Source organism: Falco biarmicus, chromosome 1, assembly GCF_023638135.1.
Source record: "Falco biarmicus isolate bFalBia1 chromosome 1, bFalBia1.pri, whole genome shotgun sequence".
NCBI lineage: Eukaryota > Metazoa > Chordata > Aves > Falconiformes > Falconidae > Falco > Falco biarmicus.
Genome location: NC_079288.1, coordinates 94,585,880 through 94,603,165, shown reverse-complemented (window position 1 = coordinate 94,603,165; position 17,286 = coordinate 94,585,880). Strand labels below are relative to the sequence as shown.

At 40.4% G+C, this 17,286-nt stretch overlaps 1 protein-coding gene across 4 annotated transcripts in view; it reads left to right on the top strand.

The window, feature by feature from the left end:
• PPARGC1A (PPARG coactivator 1 alpha) overlaps positions 1-17,286 on the top strand; it is a 372,908-nt gene that overhangs the window by 351,409 nt on the left and 4,213 nt on the right. For all 4 annotated transcript variants that reach the window (XM_056356905.1, XM_056356922.1, XM_056356914.1 and 1 more), the window contains 5 exons: positions 3,551-4,463; positions 5,026-5,130; positions 5,267-5,387; positions 14,080-14,201; positions 14,556-14,707. In XM_056356905.1, the coding sequence (XP_056212880.1) occupies positions 3,551-4,463; positions 5,026-5,130; positions 5,267-5,387; positions 14,080-14,201; positions 14,556-14,707 (1,413 nt within the window). The remainder of the gene's footprint in view (positions 1-3,550; positions 4,464-5,025; positions 5,131-5,266; positions 5,388-14,079; positions 14,202-14,555; positions 14,708-17,286) is intronic.

Below are 17,286 nucleotides of genomic sequence, written 5' to 3'. Positions count from 1 at the left end.
GAGCTAAATGAGTTACTAAGGGTTTGGGTTTTTTTTAGTGGAGTTCTGGAATGTATCAAAAGTAGTTTCACTCTCTCTTGAAAGAAGTCGCTCAGCCAAGGTGGCAGAGACGGCACACATGCAAACACCTCTTGTTGCACAGACATGGGGAGTGTGGTGCTGCTTCGGCAGCAGTGCTGGCAAATTGATGTACGCTATTTTGAAACCGAAGATCACTGAGTGAGTTCTTAGTATATAGACAGAGCAAGGCAAAGTGCAAACGTACCATTTACCGAAGCCATTCAATTAAAGAAAAGTCCCTACAAAGAAAATGGTTTTATAGCATGTCATGAAAAAATACTTGGCTTTTACTTTAAAAAGAAAAAAGACTGTTTAAGGGGAATGATTGCAGAGTATGTACCACTTCTAACAGATTTGCTGTGCAGAAGTACATAAGTGTGAGTGATGTAGAGGTACTTGTTTATTATAGAGCACATTTCAATGCAGTAATCATAAATATTGCTAAGGTTGTGCTCTGTTGAAATATGACCTACATACTCTTGATTGTTTGTGTTACGTGATTTGTCTGACACCCATTACATTCTGGGTAATGGCAGCCATTTGTTGCTGTGCACAGCAGGCTCTTTTGACAAAAGAAAATAGGCAGCAATAAAAAAGCTATAGTCTGAATTACATTCTGCACAGCGCTGCACTGCTGAGAGTTTGTGCAAGTGTGTTAACAATGCTCTGAACTGCCTCTTGTCAGCCTTCAGCCCGTAATGGCCATCTGTCCTTCCATAAATCTGTCAAAACCTGCTAAGTTCAAGAGAGAGCACAGAATATACCTTGTACTGTCAACGTTAAAATGTACACATTGGTGGAGAAACCAGCACGTATGAAATAATCCAATGGTTATAGATTACTGTAACGCTGTTGATGTGGGATCATGGCCCTCAGTGAAGATTACCAGGGATTAGTGTGAAGATGAGCATGTGTGCAGCCAACTGGTTTTCTCAAAGTTCATGGTTTGGAGATTGGTCATGGGACATGCTGAAGGTGGACTCCGCAGTGGTGACATGAATTCAAAACTTTGCTCCCTCCTCCATCCCCCGGTGGAGGTTTGTTCAAAAGTTAAATGAACATTTTCCAACTTTTATCTGTTTCTACTTGCCTGTGCACTTCCTGCTTCTGCTGAAAACCAGGAAAAAAGCCAAAATGCCACGAGGAAGCCCTTTCTTAGGCTGTCCCCAGCACAGTTCTGCCAGCAGAAGAAGTGCCAGTAAATTTAGCTCAGTCTGTACTTTTGCACGGGGGTTTTTTTGGTAGGGTTTTTTTTCCCCTCCTCTAAAGATTGTTGGACTCCTTCTCAGGCTTCTGGGAATCATTGTGCTCAGTGTTTAGCTTGCTTCCTGCTGGGGCTAGCTTGAAAAAAGTGGAAATGGAAACAGTATTTTATTTTGAATACTGGATTATCTCTGGGGGGGGGTTTGCCTGAAATTCTTAAATATGCATTTTTATTGTGGTGTGGTTGTATTTCTGGTACATTCTTTCGTAACAACTACATCCAAAAAATCAGTAACTACCACCAAAGCTTCTCATGGGCTGTGTAATTTCTAGAGTAAAAGTGACAGTTACAAAATTTTTTATCTAGAAAACAGTCTTTGCTTACTGACATCTCTGCTGAATCTGAGCCTGAAGTTTTAGCCTGGAAATTATTACCGCAGAATTTGAAGAGGGCTGTTCTCTTAATTTTGCCAAAAGTTCATTTGCTATTCAAAAATACTTGTTGGGGAGCAGGTAGATAAGGTGTGAAACACATACTGCTGACTCAAGTGAATTTTTGGGAAGGAAGAAAAGAATTGCAGACGCAAATTAAAGGAAATAGTTTAACAGTGATGACTTTGCGCAAAACATTTTCACTATTATTTTCAGATTTGAGGTAACTAGAGTAGGTATCATTATCTTTGCCTCAGTTTCCCTGACTTTTGTGGCATTAGGTAAAGTTTTCACATAGCCCCCTGTAGCTCATAACCATTTTTTCCAATCGTTCAGACAAAATCAAGCTTCTCTCTCATGTCAAGTATTCATGCCTTGGTACTCCTATCTTATTTTTTTCTGGAACAAATTCATTGCAGCTAATGCAATGGGACTCCCAGTCTCCATTTACGCTCCTTAGGGAGCACTATGCATTGATGGACACTTTTTGTTCTTTACAGCAAAACACTATAAAACATGTTCCATTTGCATTGATCTGCTGAGCTCTGTTGCATGGTTAAAAATACAAAACAAAACTCTGTAGTCATGTTTGAAATACACATTTCCTGTAAGTGTGTCTGCCCTCTCTTTTCATTCTTGCTATGGAAGTAATGGAAAGCTCATTGCTTGGACTAGAAGAAATCTGGGGCAGCATCAGGCTCTGGAGTGCTTAAGGAAGGTCTGGATTATCTAGGAGAGCTCCCTAATCTCCATCTAATTTATTAATTTTTAAGCATATATACTTATAAATTACACTGGGGTCAACTGAATGGAAACAAATTTTTCAAACATAGCATACTAAGTACCTTCCTGAAGAGTAATTATTTCCTGAACAGTGGCTGATGTTTGCTGTTACTGTGCCTGGATGTCCTGGGTTATCCTTTTGTAAAGTCTAAAGAAATTCTATGATTTCTACAGAAAATATTAAGAGTTATATTCTAACCTTATAAAAATAATTGGAAGATGCTGCTTCAGTTCCCCATGCTGGAATGGGCTGTAGTCCATCCAGCAATTTTGTCTCACCATAGTGATAGAATCTATTGCAGTTAAGTGAACAATTCTGGTAGTTAGTGTTAATCTTAGAATACTGTCTGTTTCGTTTTGACTCCCTGCTTCGTGACTCTCGCTAATACTTAGTACCAAATGCAGTGGTTCATTACAGTTGCAGTTGCCCTATTGTTCACTTGAGTTTCAGTTGCAGAAACACATTTCAGGCAAAATGTATTAGTTATGCTTACAAGAATGTATAATACATACATTAGCAATGGTTTACTAAGTTAATGAACTGTGGAGACAAAAAGTCATTGCGGTCGAGTTGTAGGGTTGCTGTACTTCCTTGCATTGAAGTTCTGCATCCTACCGAGGTTCCTTTGGTGGCACTCATTTATTTTTCTTGGGCTTGCTTTTATTCAGGTTTTTGTCTGCTAATTTCCTCGTGTTTTTGACGGTGCCAGACTTTTGATTTTTATATCAAAGTCTTTTTGATTTTTAACAAAAAAGTCTTTTGTTTTTTATCTCTTGATCTTTTCTATCAAAATCTACAGAGAGAGAGGCAGATGTCATGGAGGAAGGGGAGGGGCAGAAACGATGCTGAAGATTAATGGCAGTGCGTTAGTATTGTTGCTGTTGTTGTTACCAGACCTTCGGTGTCTTGCACCCTAAATACTCTTTATTCCTGATATTAGTAGTGTTAAATTGAAGTGACATAGAACGGGTCTTGCTTTGTATTTCTTTCAAAGAAGCACATGAGCTGCTTTTTATAAACGTTGTGTGTGTGCTTAAAAATACTCTGTTCCTCCTTTTTTTTTCCCCTTAGGCCTAACTCCACCTACGACCCCTCCTCATAAAGCCAACCAGGATAATCCTTTTAGGACTTCACCTAAGCCAAAGTCATCATGCAAGACTGTTGTACCACTTTCAAAAAAGCCCCGCTATAGTGAGTCTTACAGTTCTCAAGGAAATAACCCAATCAAGAAGGGTCCAGAACAGTCTGAGCTGTATGCACAGCTTAGCAAGACTACAGTACTGTCCAGTGGACATGAGGAAAGAAAGACAAAACGGCCCAGTTTGCGGCTGTTTGGTGACCATGACTACTGTCAATCTGTGAATTCAAAATCGGAAATACACATTAAAATATCCCAGGAACTTCAGGACTCCAGACAACTAGAATTTAAGGATTCTTCACCTGGGTGGCAGTGTCAGATTTGTTCTTCTTTAGAACAAGACCAGTATTTCAAGAAAGAGACTTTACAGACAAGTAAGCAGGGATCCCATGGTAATAACAGAAAACAGCTCCAAGACCAGGAAATTCGGGCTGAACTGAATAAGCATTTTGGTCACCCCAGCCAAGCTGTTTTTGATGAAGAAGCAGATAAGACCAGAGAACTAAGGGACAGTGATTACAGTAACGAACAATTCTCCAAACTACCTATGTTTATAAATTCAGGACTAGCAATGGATGGTCTCTTTGATGACAGTGAAGATGAAAGTGATAAACTATGCTACCCTTGGGATGGGACACAAGCCTATTCATTATTTGATGTATCGCCTTCTTGCTCTTCTTTTAACTCTCCATGCAGAGATTCAGTGTCTCCACCCAAATCCTTATTTTCTCAAAGATCCCAAAGGACACGCTCTAGATCAAGGTCCTTTCCTCAACGCAGGTCTTGTTCCCGTTCTCCATATTCCCGATCGAGATCAAGGTCGCCCTGTAGTAGATCCTCTTCAAGGTATGGTACAGCAAATTCATGTGTCATCGTCATGGTTAGTAAAACGGAAAACAGCAAAAACATGAAGCAGCTTAAAGGAAAGATAGAAAACCCCAAGAAATAACTTCATCCAGTACAACTCATTCCATTGCCCCTGAGCTGATTAACTCTGAAGGTTACGGGGTTGCAACAGAAACACTTGTTGCCGTTATCCTTTAAATTTGCCAAGCTTACACTTTCTGAGTCCGGTCAGGTCAGCCTGCAGCAGAGCAATTGGTGAGAGATGTACACAACTAACCTTTCCCATTATCTGCGAGCTGCCTGGTGCCAATCTAGCTGCGGTCCCTATCAGATGAGGTTGACAGTGGCTGACTCTCTGCTCTGTGTTAGCTTCAATAAGGAACGTTACAAAAGGGCATGGGGGAAAATCACTTGAGGTCCCTTAGTTGACTAGGAGATCGCAAACTGTCACTGGAAAATCTCACTGGTAGCTTAGAAGAAATTGTAAGTTCGGGGAAGAGGTAAAAAATGGTGCAAGTAGATTCAAACTGAATGACAGAGGTGAATGTGTTTCTTCCTGCAGATCTTGTTGCTATTACGAGTCCAGCCACTGTAGACACCGAGCATACAGAAGTTCTCCCTTAGGTGCAAGATCACGATCCAGATCACCGTACAGTCGCAGACCCAGGTAGTGTGTTTCGCCTGCATTTGATTTGCTTTGCAGCTGGTTCTCAAGAGATAATGAAGCATTCTAGAAATTGTATTACTAATTTTACATTCACAAATGCAGGTGCTTGATTTAATGACTAAGTTATGTTTCCTAGATATGACAGCTATGAGGAATATCAGCATGAAAGGCTGAAGAGGGAAGAATACCGCAAAGAGTATGAAAAACGGGAATCTGAAAGGGCCAAACAAAGGGAGAGACAGAGGCAGAAAGCAATTGTAAGCACTGTGAAGATAACTTTCATTTTGAAAGATTTCTGTTTCTTTTCATAGATTTCTACAGCTAGATCTCAGACTTTTATTTTCTTTTATAAAATTAAAAACAAAAGACTGCTTACATGTGTTTCTTAGTATTTAGAATTTTAGGCAAATATGTGTTTTCATAACAATTTGTGGTTTTATATTACAATTCTAATTTTTTCAGTTTCTATAAATTGCAACTCTTCAAGTTTTTCATAGTGAAAAGATACAAAGGGCTTACTAGAAGAAGGTTTCATCTCAGACAATTAAAAGTGAACCAGTCTATTTCCTACACAGATCTATCAGTGAACCTGCATTTTATACTGTATATCACCTACCAGAGTGCCAATAATCAATGTCCCTTTTCTATATTCCTGGTTTTTTTACATAAGCAATGTAAGGAGTCAGCTTACATACCCATCACAGGACTTTCACAGTAGCTGTAACTGTCTATACAGAGGGTGCAGATAACAGAATTCAAAACTGGGATCCAAAAGCATGAGTTTAATTTTTTTTTTCTCTGCCTATGACTTGGTTAATTTTTAAGTTATTTTTAGCAAAATAAATAGTCTGAAGACATGATGCAATATAAAAATGTGACTTAACACTGGCCCTTTTGTAATGAATATGTATTACTTAATTATTTTGTTCATCAGTGTTCTGTGTGAAACACCTGAGGTGAAGGAAATACCCATGTGGGGATGAGCAACTCACTTGGCTGTTGTAGCAGTATGACAGAAGAATGGCTATTCAACAGACAGGCAGCTTTTGCACCTTTTTAGCTCACTGTTGACAACTGTGCGATAGTTTTGATAAGTTGGGAGCTGCTATGAATCTGGACTTCTCTTGTAGTTGCTAAGCCCGTTTGGTGGCTCACCTTAACACTTCCCACTTGGTTTTCTGTGTATTTCAATTTTACCTTCACTGCTGTTCTGGCTGTGCTCTGGCTCTTGCATGAACCGGTGCAGACTGGGACATTTCATCTTCGTTTCCAGATTTTGCTTTAGTGCTCTGTCCAGGCCTCACCAAAATGAATAGATCTTTTTTTCCACTGCCTTTAGTGGACTTTGTAGTAAAAGGTGATTTGTCTCAGACTTGGCAGCATTTCTCCTAATACTTACACCTATAGAACTGGGAGTAGACTGGTGTAGTCTACAGCAATGAAAAGTTCTGGGAGGGAATAGACACCTTTATTTTCTGATTTTTGTCTCTGCTGCTGTTATTCGTAGTAAGCTTTGTCAAATCATTTAACTTTTCTCTGCTTCAGGTACCCGATCTACAAAGTGTGGGTGATAGGTGTATTTTGTAAAAGCATGAGTTTTAGAGCTATAACATGCTCTGCTGTGCTGATCTGAAATTCAGTGAAGGCAACGGAATGATTCTGCTTGGCTTCAGACAGGGCTATATTTAAGTCAATTGTTGCAGTTTGTTTTAAAATATCTGGCTTCCATATGCTTAGAGATGAACACTACCTTCCAGCAATCATAACTTACACTGACTGTTCTCTCTCAGATCTAACACAAATTAGGGATTCAAGTAGACCTCTGTCATGGGTGTATCTTGCTACTTCTCAATTACTGTACCTTACCAGTATAAATAAACATGAGTCCTGCTGAGGAGGTAGAAAATTGGATTTAGTTTAAAACAAACAAATATTTGGCAAGTAGCTAATCAAGAGAAAAAGAGAAAGGAAATAAAAGAAACTGAAAACACTCCAGATATGCTGCATTATAACTTCCTACATAAAAAATGTTAGGCGTTTCAAAGCCAAGGTTGAATTTATTTTCTTTCTAAAGTGAGCATTGTCATATTAATTAACTTCATTAATGAAATCATTTATTAATAAACATACATAAACCAGAACTAAAAAATAAATAACAATAAACAGAGCATAGCAAAAACTTAAAATCCGGTCACCTATGTAAGAGCTGCAGGAAATGTAGATGAAATCCTATTAACTCCTGTATCCAAAGTTTATCAGCACTTTAAAGATTTGTATTGAATCATGCCAGTGTATTCCCTGTGCAAATAATTAGGGGTTAGGGGTTAGGGGACAGCAGAGAAGGGGAAGCCCTGATCGCATGAGGTCAGTGATAAAACGTGTATTATTCCTAGCATTTTCTGCTCCTTTTCTTACCCCTTTTGGCTTATGGGTCTCTTCTGTGTTACTCCTTTCTTGATGGACTCAGCTCATTTATTGTTCAGCCACAAGAATCTCCTCTCTTTCCTTGAACTCTTTCTACAGTCCCATAAATTTAGATTTCTTTGCTCTCTGCATTGGGGAGTTTTTTAGTTTCTTTCCAGACCATTCTCATGCTGCCAGAACTGATTCATGGCCACGTACCTCCAGATACTGTTAAAAAGAATACCCCAAAGACTGGGCAGTTACTAATGGCTCAGGTGTTACACAGGGCAGGTGGCTTTTCCTCATTAGAAGCACCGCGTTACGATCTCAGGAGGTAGTTGTAGAAAGGATGCATATTGGAAAGGGAACGGGAGTTATGACTAAGCTAAAAGCCATCAAGTATTATAGGTTCAATATCTAGAACTGGCCTCCATGTGACAACAAAAGTGGGAAACCTAGGAAAAAGAAATGAGAAAAAAATCGCACGTATTTTAATCTGTCAAAACCATATGTGAAGCAATGCTCTCTCATTGTGCAGGCAGCTTGTATTTTGGCAGATGTGAAGACATACTGGCAGAATGCTGAGGAGGCTTGTTTTAGAAGCCTGTGCTCACGCTGTGTAGCAGAGGCGTGTTTAAATGGCTGGCCCTTCAGTCTTGCACACAGTGTGCACCTTCTCTGCAGTAGCTTCAGAGCAGCTAGAAGCCTGGGCTAGCATTTCCCTGTATGGATTCCTGAATTCCTATCCAGACTTACAGCTTTATCAAGGTGGCTTGACTTGAAAAGGTACTGTGATATTCTTCTCATCCTTTTCTTCTTTTCCCCTTTCCAGTTACTGGAGATTCAGTGCCTTTTTTTTGTGGATTGGGGTCTTAATTTTGAGCAGTCACGCTTGAAAAATATGGGCTGAGCCCACAAGATACTTTTCAGTTGGAGAGTTACTTGTCATTCATTCATTCATTTATTTATACTCTTGATCATGATGCCTTTGCTAACTGGGCAAGTGTTAGCATAGTTTAGTTTGATCTTGACTTGATTTATTTCACTGGCTCCCCATTTTGCTTTAGAATGGGTCCTCACTGAATGTAAGGATGGTCTGCCACTGAGACTTACTTAACTTTATAATGCCAACCAGATCATAGCAGTAACAATTCATCATGAAACTGGAGGAGCAACTGCAGGACAGGATCTGATGAGGGCTTTGTAGAAGTTGGGGTCCTACCCCCAACCAACGTAGATCCCAATGAATTGCCAGGAAGACTGAGAACCCCTTTTTCCTTCTGATACACCCCAGAAAATTTCAGTTATGTGGGCTTTTATTCCAGCAGCTCATTAGACCCTGTGGCAAATACTTTCCAAGGCATGGTGTCAGAAATACAGTTCGCACATTTCAACTCTGGAGTCACCAGTTCATGGTTCACCATTGACGCGGTGCACCAGGGCTGGGAGGTTAAACTGTCTGTGTTCTGGATCTCTTGCTACTCTGCCGCTCTGGCCATGATGCTGACTGACTGTCACATCCTCTCTGCAGCTCACTTACCGTGTGCACTGGCTGCTGCCAGCAGGTATAACAAGCTTTTGTACCCGAGTATAACATTACTGTTAATATTACTACTTTTCATTTTTAAGTGCTGACAGCCTCCATGAGACAAGTATCAAGAGTTCCTGTCCCATAGAGCTTACAGACGTAAGAAGATAAATGTGCTGTGAGGCCACTGCAGCGGAAAGAAATGCATGGTTTCAGAGAAAATAAATTGTTCTACAACAGGAAGGCAGGAGAAAGGTGGTTTCATAAGTGAGTGCCTGGCTTCTCTAAAGTCTAAAACCAGAGTCAGCCTATAATGGAGTGCATTTCCACTAATGAAGGGTCCAGTGCACGTTGTATATTTAGTCTGGATTGTTTTGCCGTTGTTCGTCGTGATGGCCTTGATCCCAGACACTCTAACTTTGCTGTATGAGTTGCTGAAAATGGATCAAATGGATTACCTAAATCTTGAGGTTTACTGGTCCACCATTTTTCTAGCGGTCACCATGGAGTGTGGCTGAACTGTTCTTCAGATGGCTGCACAGCAGCATTTGACAATTTTGTGTGATGTTCTTTCTTTCTTTTTTTTTTTTTCAGTTTTGCTATGCATACTTGCTGACAGGTCATACTTACTTACTCTTCTTTAATACAGAATCTGAAGAAAAATTTTCTTATTATTATTACGTCAGAATATTAAGCTGTAATGGCTTTTTCCATCCATAGCATTTCTATTTTTGAAACTCTGTCTAGCCATTCCCATTGCACTTTCACAATGGTATGTCGCCTCCAGCTCTAAGGATAAAAGTCTTCATGGCTTTCTACTGGAAGAGGAAAGAAGTCACTTGCCATGGAAGGCAACACAGGCACAGGGCTTGCACCCAACCATCTGCCTGTGCTGGTGGAAGCAGAAGAAACTTTGACAAGTCCATGGCAGACCCCACCTTTAAAGTACCCCGGATTTCTTCTCTCAGCTTCACATGAAATGTTACCTGGCTTTTAGAGAACCAGGTATGCACCACAGATGTTCAGACAGAAAGTGGTAGGTGTAACGAGGGCAGCAGCACTATGCGGTGTCACCTCTGGAGTGGCTGCCTTCAGTTCCCACAGACCCTGCTTAGCAGCACCATGGGCAGGCAAAGAAACAGGTGTTGGGTGAAGAAGCCTAGTACAAAAAACCATATGAAAACTAATAAAGCTGTTCATCTGTGCTTTAGTTCCTTGTGAAATACAGGATGGGAAAACAAAGCGTGGGGGGGGTTCAAGACAAAAAGATCCTCAGCATCAGTGAATGTTTTGTTTTGCAGGATGAGCGATACCTTTATTGACCCTTAGATGTGTAAGGCATATCCTGGTTTTGTTATCTCAAGTTTTGGCATTCTAATGCTTTAGTATTTTCGTTTGAAACTTGAAATATTGTTTTACAGTCTGAGATTTTCTGCCACGTCTGCTTATTCAAATGTTTTTACTACAAGGAAGAAAAAGCAAGATTATGAAGAAGGAGCTTTAGATAAACTGAAAGAAGACAGACATGTTGGGCCTGAGGGAGCTGGCTGGACTCTTCTTTCTTCATTTTTTTACCTGGCAAAGCAATAAACTACACTTAAAGCTTATGATGTAAAATAAATCTTCTGTACTTTTGGGAGGGAAGTATGAACAGTATCTTCAGGAATTTCCTTTAGGTTCCCTCTGCCCACATTAAATTGAAAACAAAAGCTTTTCTCTGCCATTCTGTAGGTTTGCAAGTCATATATCATCTCCTCTAACAAGTGCAGTAAAAAGCATACTTAATATGCACATATGGACTTATGCATGTAACTTATTATAAAATAAAGGTCTTTAACATTTAGAGGTATGTTGTAATCTTGTTAGGCTTGTATAGCTTTTATTATTGATGGGAATAAAAAGCAGGTGTCCCTGTGAATACAAATACATTCTTCATAGTTGCTTTAAATAAACCAAAGCTAACCAGGAAACCAGGACGAAGGCAATGCTGTATGAAACCTGTGTTCTCCAGTATCTTACACCATCATGGCACTGCTTGAAAGCAATATTTGAACACATCTCCTCATGCGTGCACACTGGAGGACATATGGTGCATTTCAGCTTTAAATTTGAATTCCCTTAATTTTGCAGGTTTAACTTATTCCCTTAATGATAGTTTAACAGCCTTTTTTTTTTATTGTTCATTTTTGTTTTATTACAGTTATCTTAAAGGCATATTAGAGATATAAAGGTTATTAGAGGGATAGAAGAAGGAAAAATTGTGAAGGCATGCACACAGGCTTACGGAAGAGCATGCAATAGTTATTTCCCTCACACTGTAATATAACAATCTCCATGTCAGCGAGTGAAACATTATGTTTTTTCAGTCGAGATGTATTATCTCAGCTAAAGTGTATTAGACAGTCTGCTATGTTATGTTCTGCTCCATCTGGTCAGTCATTTAGGTTCAATAGCAAGTATCAATGGAATTGTTTCTTATAAGTGTTTCAGTGCGGTTAAATCCTTGATTTGGTAAAGCAGTCAGAAAAAGTAATTACTTTGCATATGCAGATTTTCCTGGTTTTGAAGTTTATGGCACCCAACCATACTGACAGTAAGCAGAATTAGAATGGGGAAAATGGAAGAAATGCAGATTTCTGTTGCTTGCACTCTGCAGTCCCTGGTTTGCAGAAGCCCTACCCAAACTCCTCTGTCAAGAGGGTCAGAGCTTTACACTGGGACACAGTAGAGACAGAGATAAAAAGCAGCAGCTGTCTGTAAAGTACCCCTCTTCACTAAATTTATGGCCCCCCATGAGCACAATTGTCCTTCTTTTAGCCATGCTGACTTCTCCAAACTGCACTGCTATGGCAGAGAGCAAGAGCAGCTTTTGGACCACATGCTTTGGAAGGCATAACATTTAAAAATTAAAGTGTCTGTCCCAGCAGGGTTATAGAGGACTACCAAGGCAGTCACCTTGGTTCTCTATATAATCAAAAGAGGCAGTAGTTTCAAGTGTCTAAATGAGATACCTGATCCCATTGTTTAAGGAGAGCACATACAGACCTTGGTAGAGCAATCAGGGACTCAGCTGGGCTGACCAGGGAGCTATAAGGGACTCAGGTGATTCCAGTGGTCACTTCTTATGCCATACCTTAGTGGGTAGGGCTTTTGGGTAGGAGTGTTTGATTACTGGATCTCTGTTTTCAGGAGCTTTAAATTCACTTTCATTTCTCAGGAGCTTAGATTAACTGGGTCTGAGCCCCTGAGATTTATGAGGCCAGGAAGGGTCAATGAAAATAGTTGACTGAGCATGCTATTGAGAAGGCGTTTCTGTTGGGAGGCAAATATATATAATTTCAGGGTTTTGCTGAATTTTTATTTTGCATTAAACAGTTCCAGGGAGCAGAGTGCTTTCCTGGGATCAGGGAGCTAAGATTTTGGACCCCATAAGTAGGTGTTCTGATGGTCCCTTTGCCTCAAATGAATGCTCAAGCAAGTAGAAAAGAGGCATCAGCATCATTTCTGTTTCTGCATGTGTTTTGGCCTGATCTCAGTCCTATTGTCCATGAATGACTATTGCCTTATGCCTCTGTGGGGACTTACGGAAAAGATGCATTTTGTGCTGTATCTGAATCGTAACACTATAAGCTACCTGTCTCTTCAGGCTAGGGCGTTTCTGAGCAGGAATGCAAGTCTATATTTAGGTCTCTAGAGCCTTCTGCATCGCGCAGTTGAGGTGCCATTAGCCTTTAGGCACCTTCAGGTTACCATAGTCATGAATTCTCAGCAGTCAGTATAGCTCCTTTGGCATTTGGGACCTAAATCCTGTGCAAGTCTCAGGTGCCAAAGCTGATGGTTTAAACTGACATTGCTCCACTGACTGACAGATTTACCCCAGCTGAGAATGTGGCGGTGCTAGTTTGATTTATGGGACAAGTGTGCGGGTGTGTAAGGAATGAGCAGGACGGCCGGTAGTGCCAGGGTTCTTCAGGCTGGAGGCAATCTGAGACAGGAAGGCTGAGCACCCAAGCCATGTGCACCTGGTGCTTCTTTTGCCCTGATTACCTTAAGGTCAGTGTTTTGAAGATCTCCTTTTGCCTTTTGCTTTGCTTGTAGCTCACTAAATGGCTCTACCCTTGATAAAGCGTTCAGCCAAAAATTCATAAAGTGACTCTCCCAGGGTTTCCTAGTCCGTCTGTCATTCTGCTGAGTGTTTCCACTCAGGAAGGAAGGATTATGACCATGACTTGATCGTTTTAAAACTATCTTTGATGCTTTGCTCAAGTGTCAAATGAACATGCAAATGACAAGCTAGCCTGTAAAATCAAGGGACTTCAGTCACTTTTTTTTTTTCCCCCCGAGGAAACCAAAAGGTAATAGTGACCACAGGATTTATTTTATTGTCCTGCTTCCCCCCAGAAATATTTATTTTAATAAAAGTCATCTTCTGGACCCCTAACAGTTTTCCTTCTATTTTAAGGTATGGATTATGGTCAACAGCTGATTGCAGGATGAATCAGCTCCTGAGTTATCTGAGTTTATAATGCTATGTTTGTAATACATTTTGTTATGCCTATGGTAACATTTATGGAATTACTGTGTTACTTTATACTACTCCACAACTAAGATGGGTTTTGCCCAGTATTGTATAGATGCCAAGAGAAAGGGAGCTCCTGGCTGGGAAGTTTACAGTCTTGAAGGGGAAGTGGCAGACAGCGTGAAAGGGAAGAAGGTGCAGTAGGATACAAAGGGAGCTGTCTGCCACAGTGTGCAGCACAACAGTGACAGCAAGCAGGGAAACTTTCCAGGAGCACACCACCTGACAAATGTAGCATCATATAAATACTTCAGATGCTTTCCGGAGAGAACTATTTCACTTACTAGCAAGATGCAGTAGGTCTTCCACGAGAGACTATTCCTGTAATTATGCATCCTCTGCACATCCGTGTGTGTGTATTTGCATGCATATATGTATAGGTTCATCTGTGTTACACATTTCTTAAAAATATGCCTTCCCTGTTGCTGTTTCTAAACAGGAAGAACGTCGTGTGATTTATTTGGGTAAAATAAGACCTGACACAACCCGAACAGAACTGAGGGACCGGTTTGAAGTTTTTGGTGAAATTGAGGAGTGCACAGTAAATTTGCGGGATGATGGGTAAGAACTTTTGAGACTACTTCTTGTTTGGGAGCTGCTGTATGTAAAAAAATATGGCAGCAAGATCACTGGTATGTGCGTTACCAGTGTAAGTGCTGTGACAGATGACATGCTGAATTCAAAACCTTATTTATTTTCTTTCATCCTTATTTATTAATCTTGCTAGTTGAGATTTCCTGTCCCAGAAATAAGTATTTAGCTGCATGACAGGACAATCATGCTGATAAATGGATGCGGTACTTCTGGCATTTCCACTGCTGGATCTCCTGCAAGTTTTTGCTTTCAGGAAGGGGTTACACTAATGTGCGTTAACTCTTCTCGGCTCTTGTCCACAACTGTATTTTTCAATTGCAGAGACAACTATGGTTTCATCACCTACCGCTATACTTGTGATGCCTTTGCTGCTCTTGAAAATGGATACACTTTACGCAGGTCAAATGAACCTGACTTTGAACTGTACTTCTGTGGACGCAAGCAATTTTGCAAGTCTAACTATGCAGACCTAGGTAGGTATTTTACTTTATGTGAATTAAAGTACATAACTGGAACCTTGTAACTTAGGAGAATTCAGGGTTTGCTTCTTTTTTGTTTGCTGTTTATATTATTTAAATGATTGGAGGGGTTAAAGGAAGTGTTTTTCACTTGAAAGAAATTTAAAAGTCTACTGATCTGAGCTCTAACCTGAACTGGCTTCTTTCAGGCATTTCAGACTCTGAAAATTCTTTTAAAGCCCATTTACATCATTAGAAAAAAGAAGTGCCTTCTCGTCAATAATACATTTCCATATTGAAATGATAGCACCACAGAAACCTCCTGCACGCTTTACCATTCATTGCTATGCTATGACTGTTTGGTTCTAATAACCTGATCTATTTATATGAGTGGTGAACAAAGTAGATACCCCAAAAAATTCATTATGTTTCTTATTTCCTATGAGTTGTGCTGCAGATGTGTGAACTTGCTAGAGACACTCCTTAAACACAATTAATAGTTTCTCATGTTTGAAAGCCGGAAGGGCTTGTGACCAGATCTGACCTTTAGTATAGCAAACGGCCACAGATCTCCAACTGGTGGTTCTCAAATTGCGCATAAGCATCTATGTATGAAGGTGTGCCCTTGCAGGGACTTCCAGTCGTGATGTAAGAGGCTCCAGCCTGTGAAGTTAGCAAATGTCTTGGTGTTTGCTGTCCCACTGATGTGGAGCGCTATACATACCAGTCTCCAGACCCCAGTATGCTCTGGTAACTCCAGTCTCAAGCGTGCATGTGATACTGGCTTCAATAACACATCTGGGTCTGTCCTAGTCCTGTCTAGGCAAAAATGTGGGGTTCTGTCCCGTGCTCTGGGTCAGTGTGGTGCTTCCTCTTGAAAGGATGTTTGGAGGTTTTTGAAGTCTTACAGCAGGAACACTGATGTTAAGTATGTGCATAAAGAGACCATTCAGACTACCAAAACATCCTCTGTAATATTATAATATATTATAAACTCACCTCTTATTTAATTACCTTTTAAAATGTAAAGTATTCATTAAATGTTAAACCTTTCTTAATACCTGTATAAATAGACTAAAGGTATGGGAGATACTCTTTTCTGAATAACATAGCAAGGGACATTTTGCTGTTGAATCTATATTAATCAGATATTGTGGTTTTTTATGAATAAATGACCACAGTCATTAAAATCTCTCATAACCCCGTAACACAGTGCTAATGAAATCTTGTATGTGCTGCCCTCGGCTTTGTACAATGCAGGAAGTGAATACAGATATATTTTTTCTAACCAATTGATGTCTTTTCAGAATAAATGATAAAGATGATACGCATTGTTCACAATGAATATGCTATAATTCACTTCAGTGGCTAAACAGATAATGTAAAGCTAAGAAAAGGCAATTGACTGCTGAAGAGATACAGGGTTGATGTTGAAAATATAAAAGGTAGCAAGGCATTTGAAGAAATGTAGGCGGATAAAAACAGTAAAAACAGATTGAAGTCTTGACTTGATTTGACTTATCTTCAGCAGTAGAAGCCAAGGTCATCTCTGTATCTCAGAAGATCTGGGTTTAAAATAAGTTGTCTGAAGGGAACCCTCTTGAACATTATTCATCACTGGGAGTATTCCCTGGCAGGTCTCTCTATACTGAGTGGGATTCCCAGAGTATCTGTGAACAGACTATTTTCACTTTGTCCTGCTGACAGCTTGAGCTTCTGTACTTTAGACTGAATTCCCTGTATTTTGCAAAGTATCTGATAGAGCTACATAAGGAAATGGCAGGATGAACTTTAAAATTCATGAGCTAGTACAAGGACAGAGAGAATTAATCAGCCTTGGGTTGAGTACAGAAGAAAGAAAACACTTGAAAATAGTAGTCAGAAGTTTAACACCTCTCCTCTGTGAGAAGATATTGTCTTAACAGAACTTGTAATGAACATTTAATGCACAGTGTGTCTTATACTGGTAGATGGGGAGTTCTGATTAATTCAACACAAGAAATGGCAAGAAAAGGGCACTCTCATAAAGGAGTTGTGACACAGGAGCCAGGGAGAGTCAGCGCTAAGCAGGGATGACTCCAAAAGGAAATTCAGTGCTTGCAGCCATGTCAATAATTGCCGTACTGGAGCTGTATGGCCACAGATGAGCAATCCCTCCTCTGCACTAGGAACAGACTGACGGCCGTGTCTGGGCAACTAGCAAAGCCAGAGCAGGTATCGCATGTCACAGACGCTGGACCGTTATTGCTGCTATGACTTGTCAGATATGCTGCAAAAAGCTGAGGAGCCCACCTGAGACTGCCTGTACGGCAGTGCAGAGGCCCTGCCCGGAATTGCTCACACTCTAAACAAGCAAGCCCCCTCAAAATCAGAGAGGAAGCTAAAAGAGATTCCAGGAGGTGTAGTGACTCATACAAGACCCCAGGGCAGGGCAGACAGAAGTAGCAGTGTCCCCTGCGAGCTGCCTACAGGCTGCCCTGGCTTTCTGCAGAACCGTCCCCCTGTTACCTTTCTCAGGAGCAGTAAGTCTTGGATATTGCATGTTGCAAAACAAAGGTGGAGTTTTGTGTAAAGCATCTGTCAAGGTTATCTGG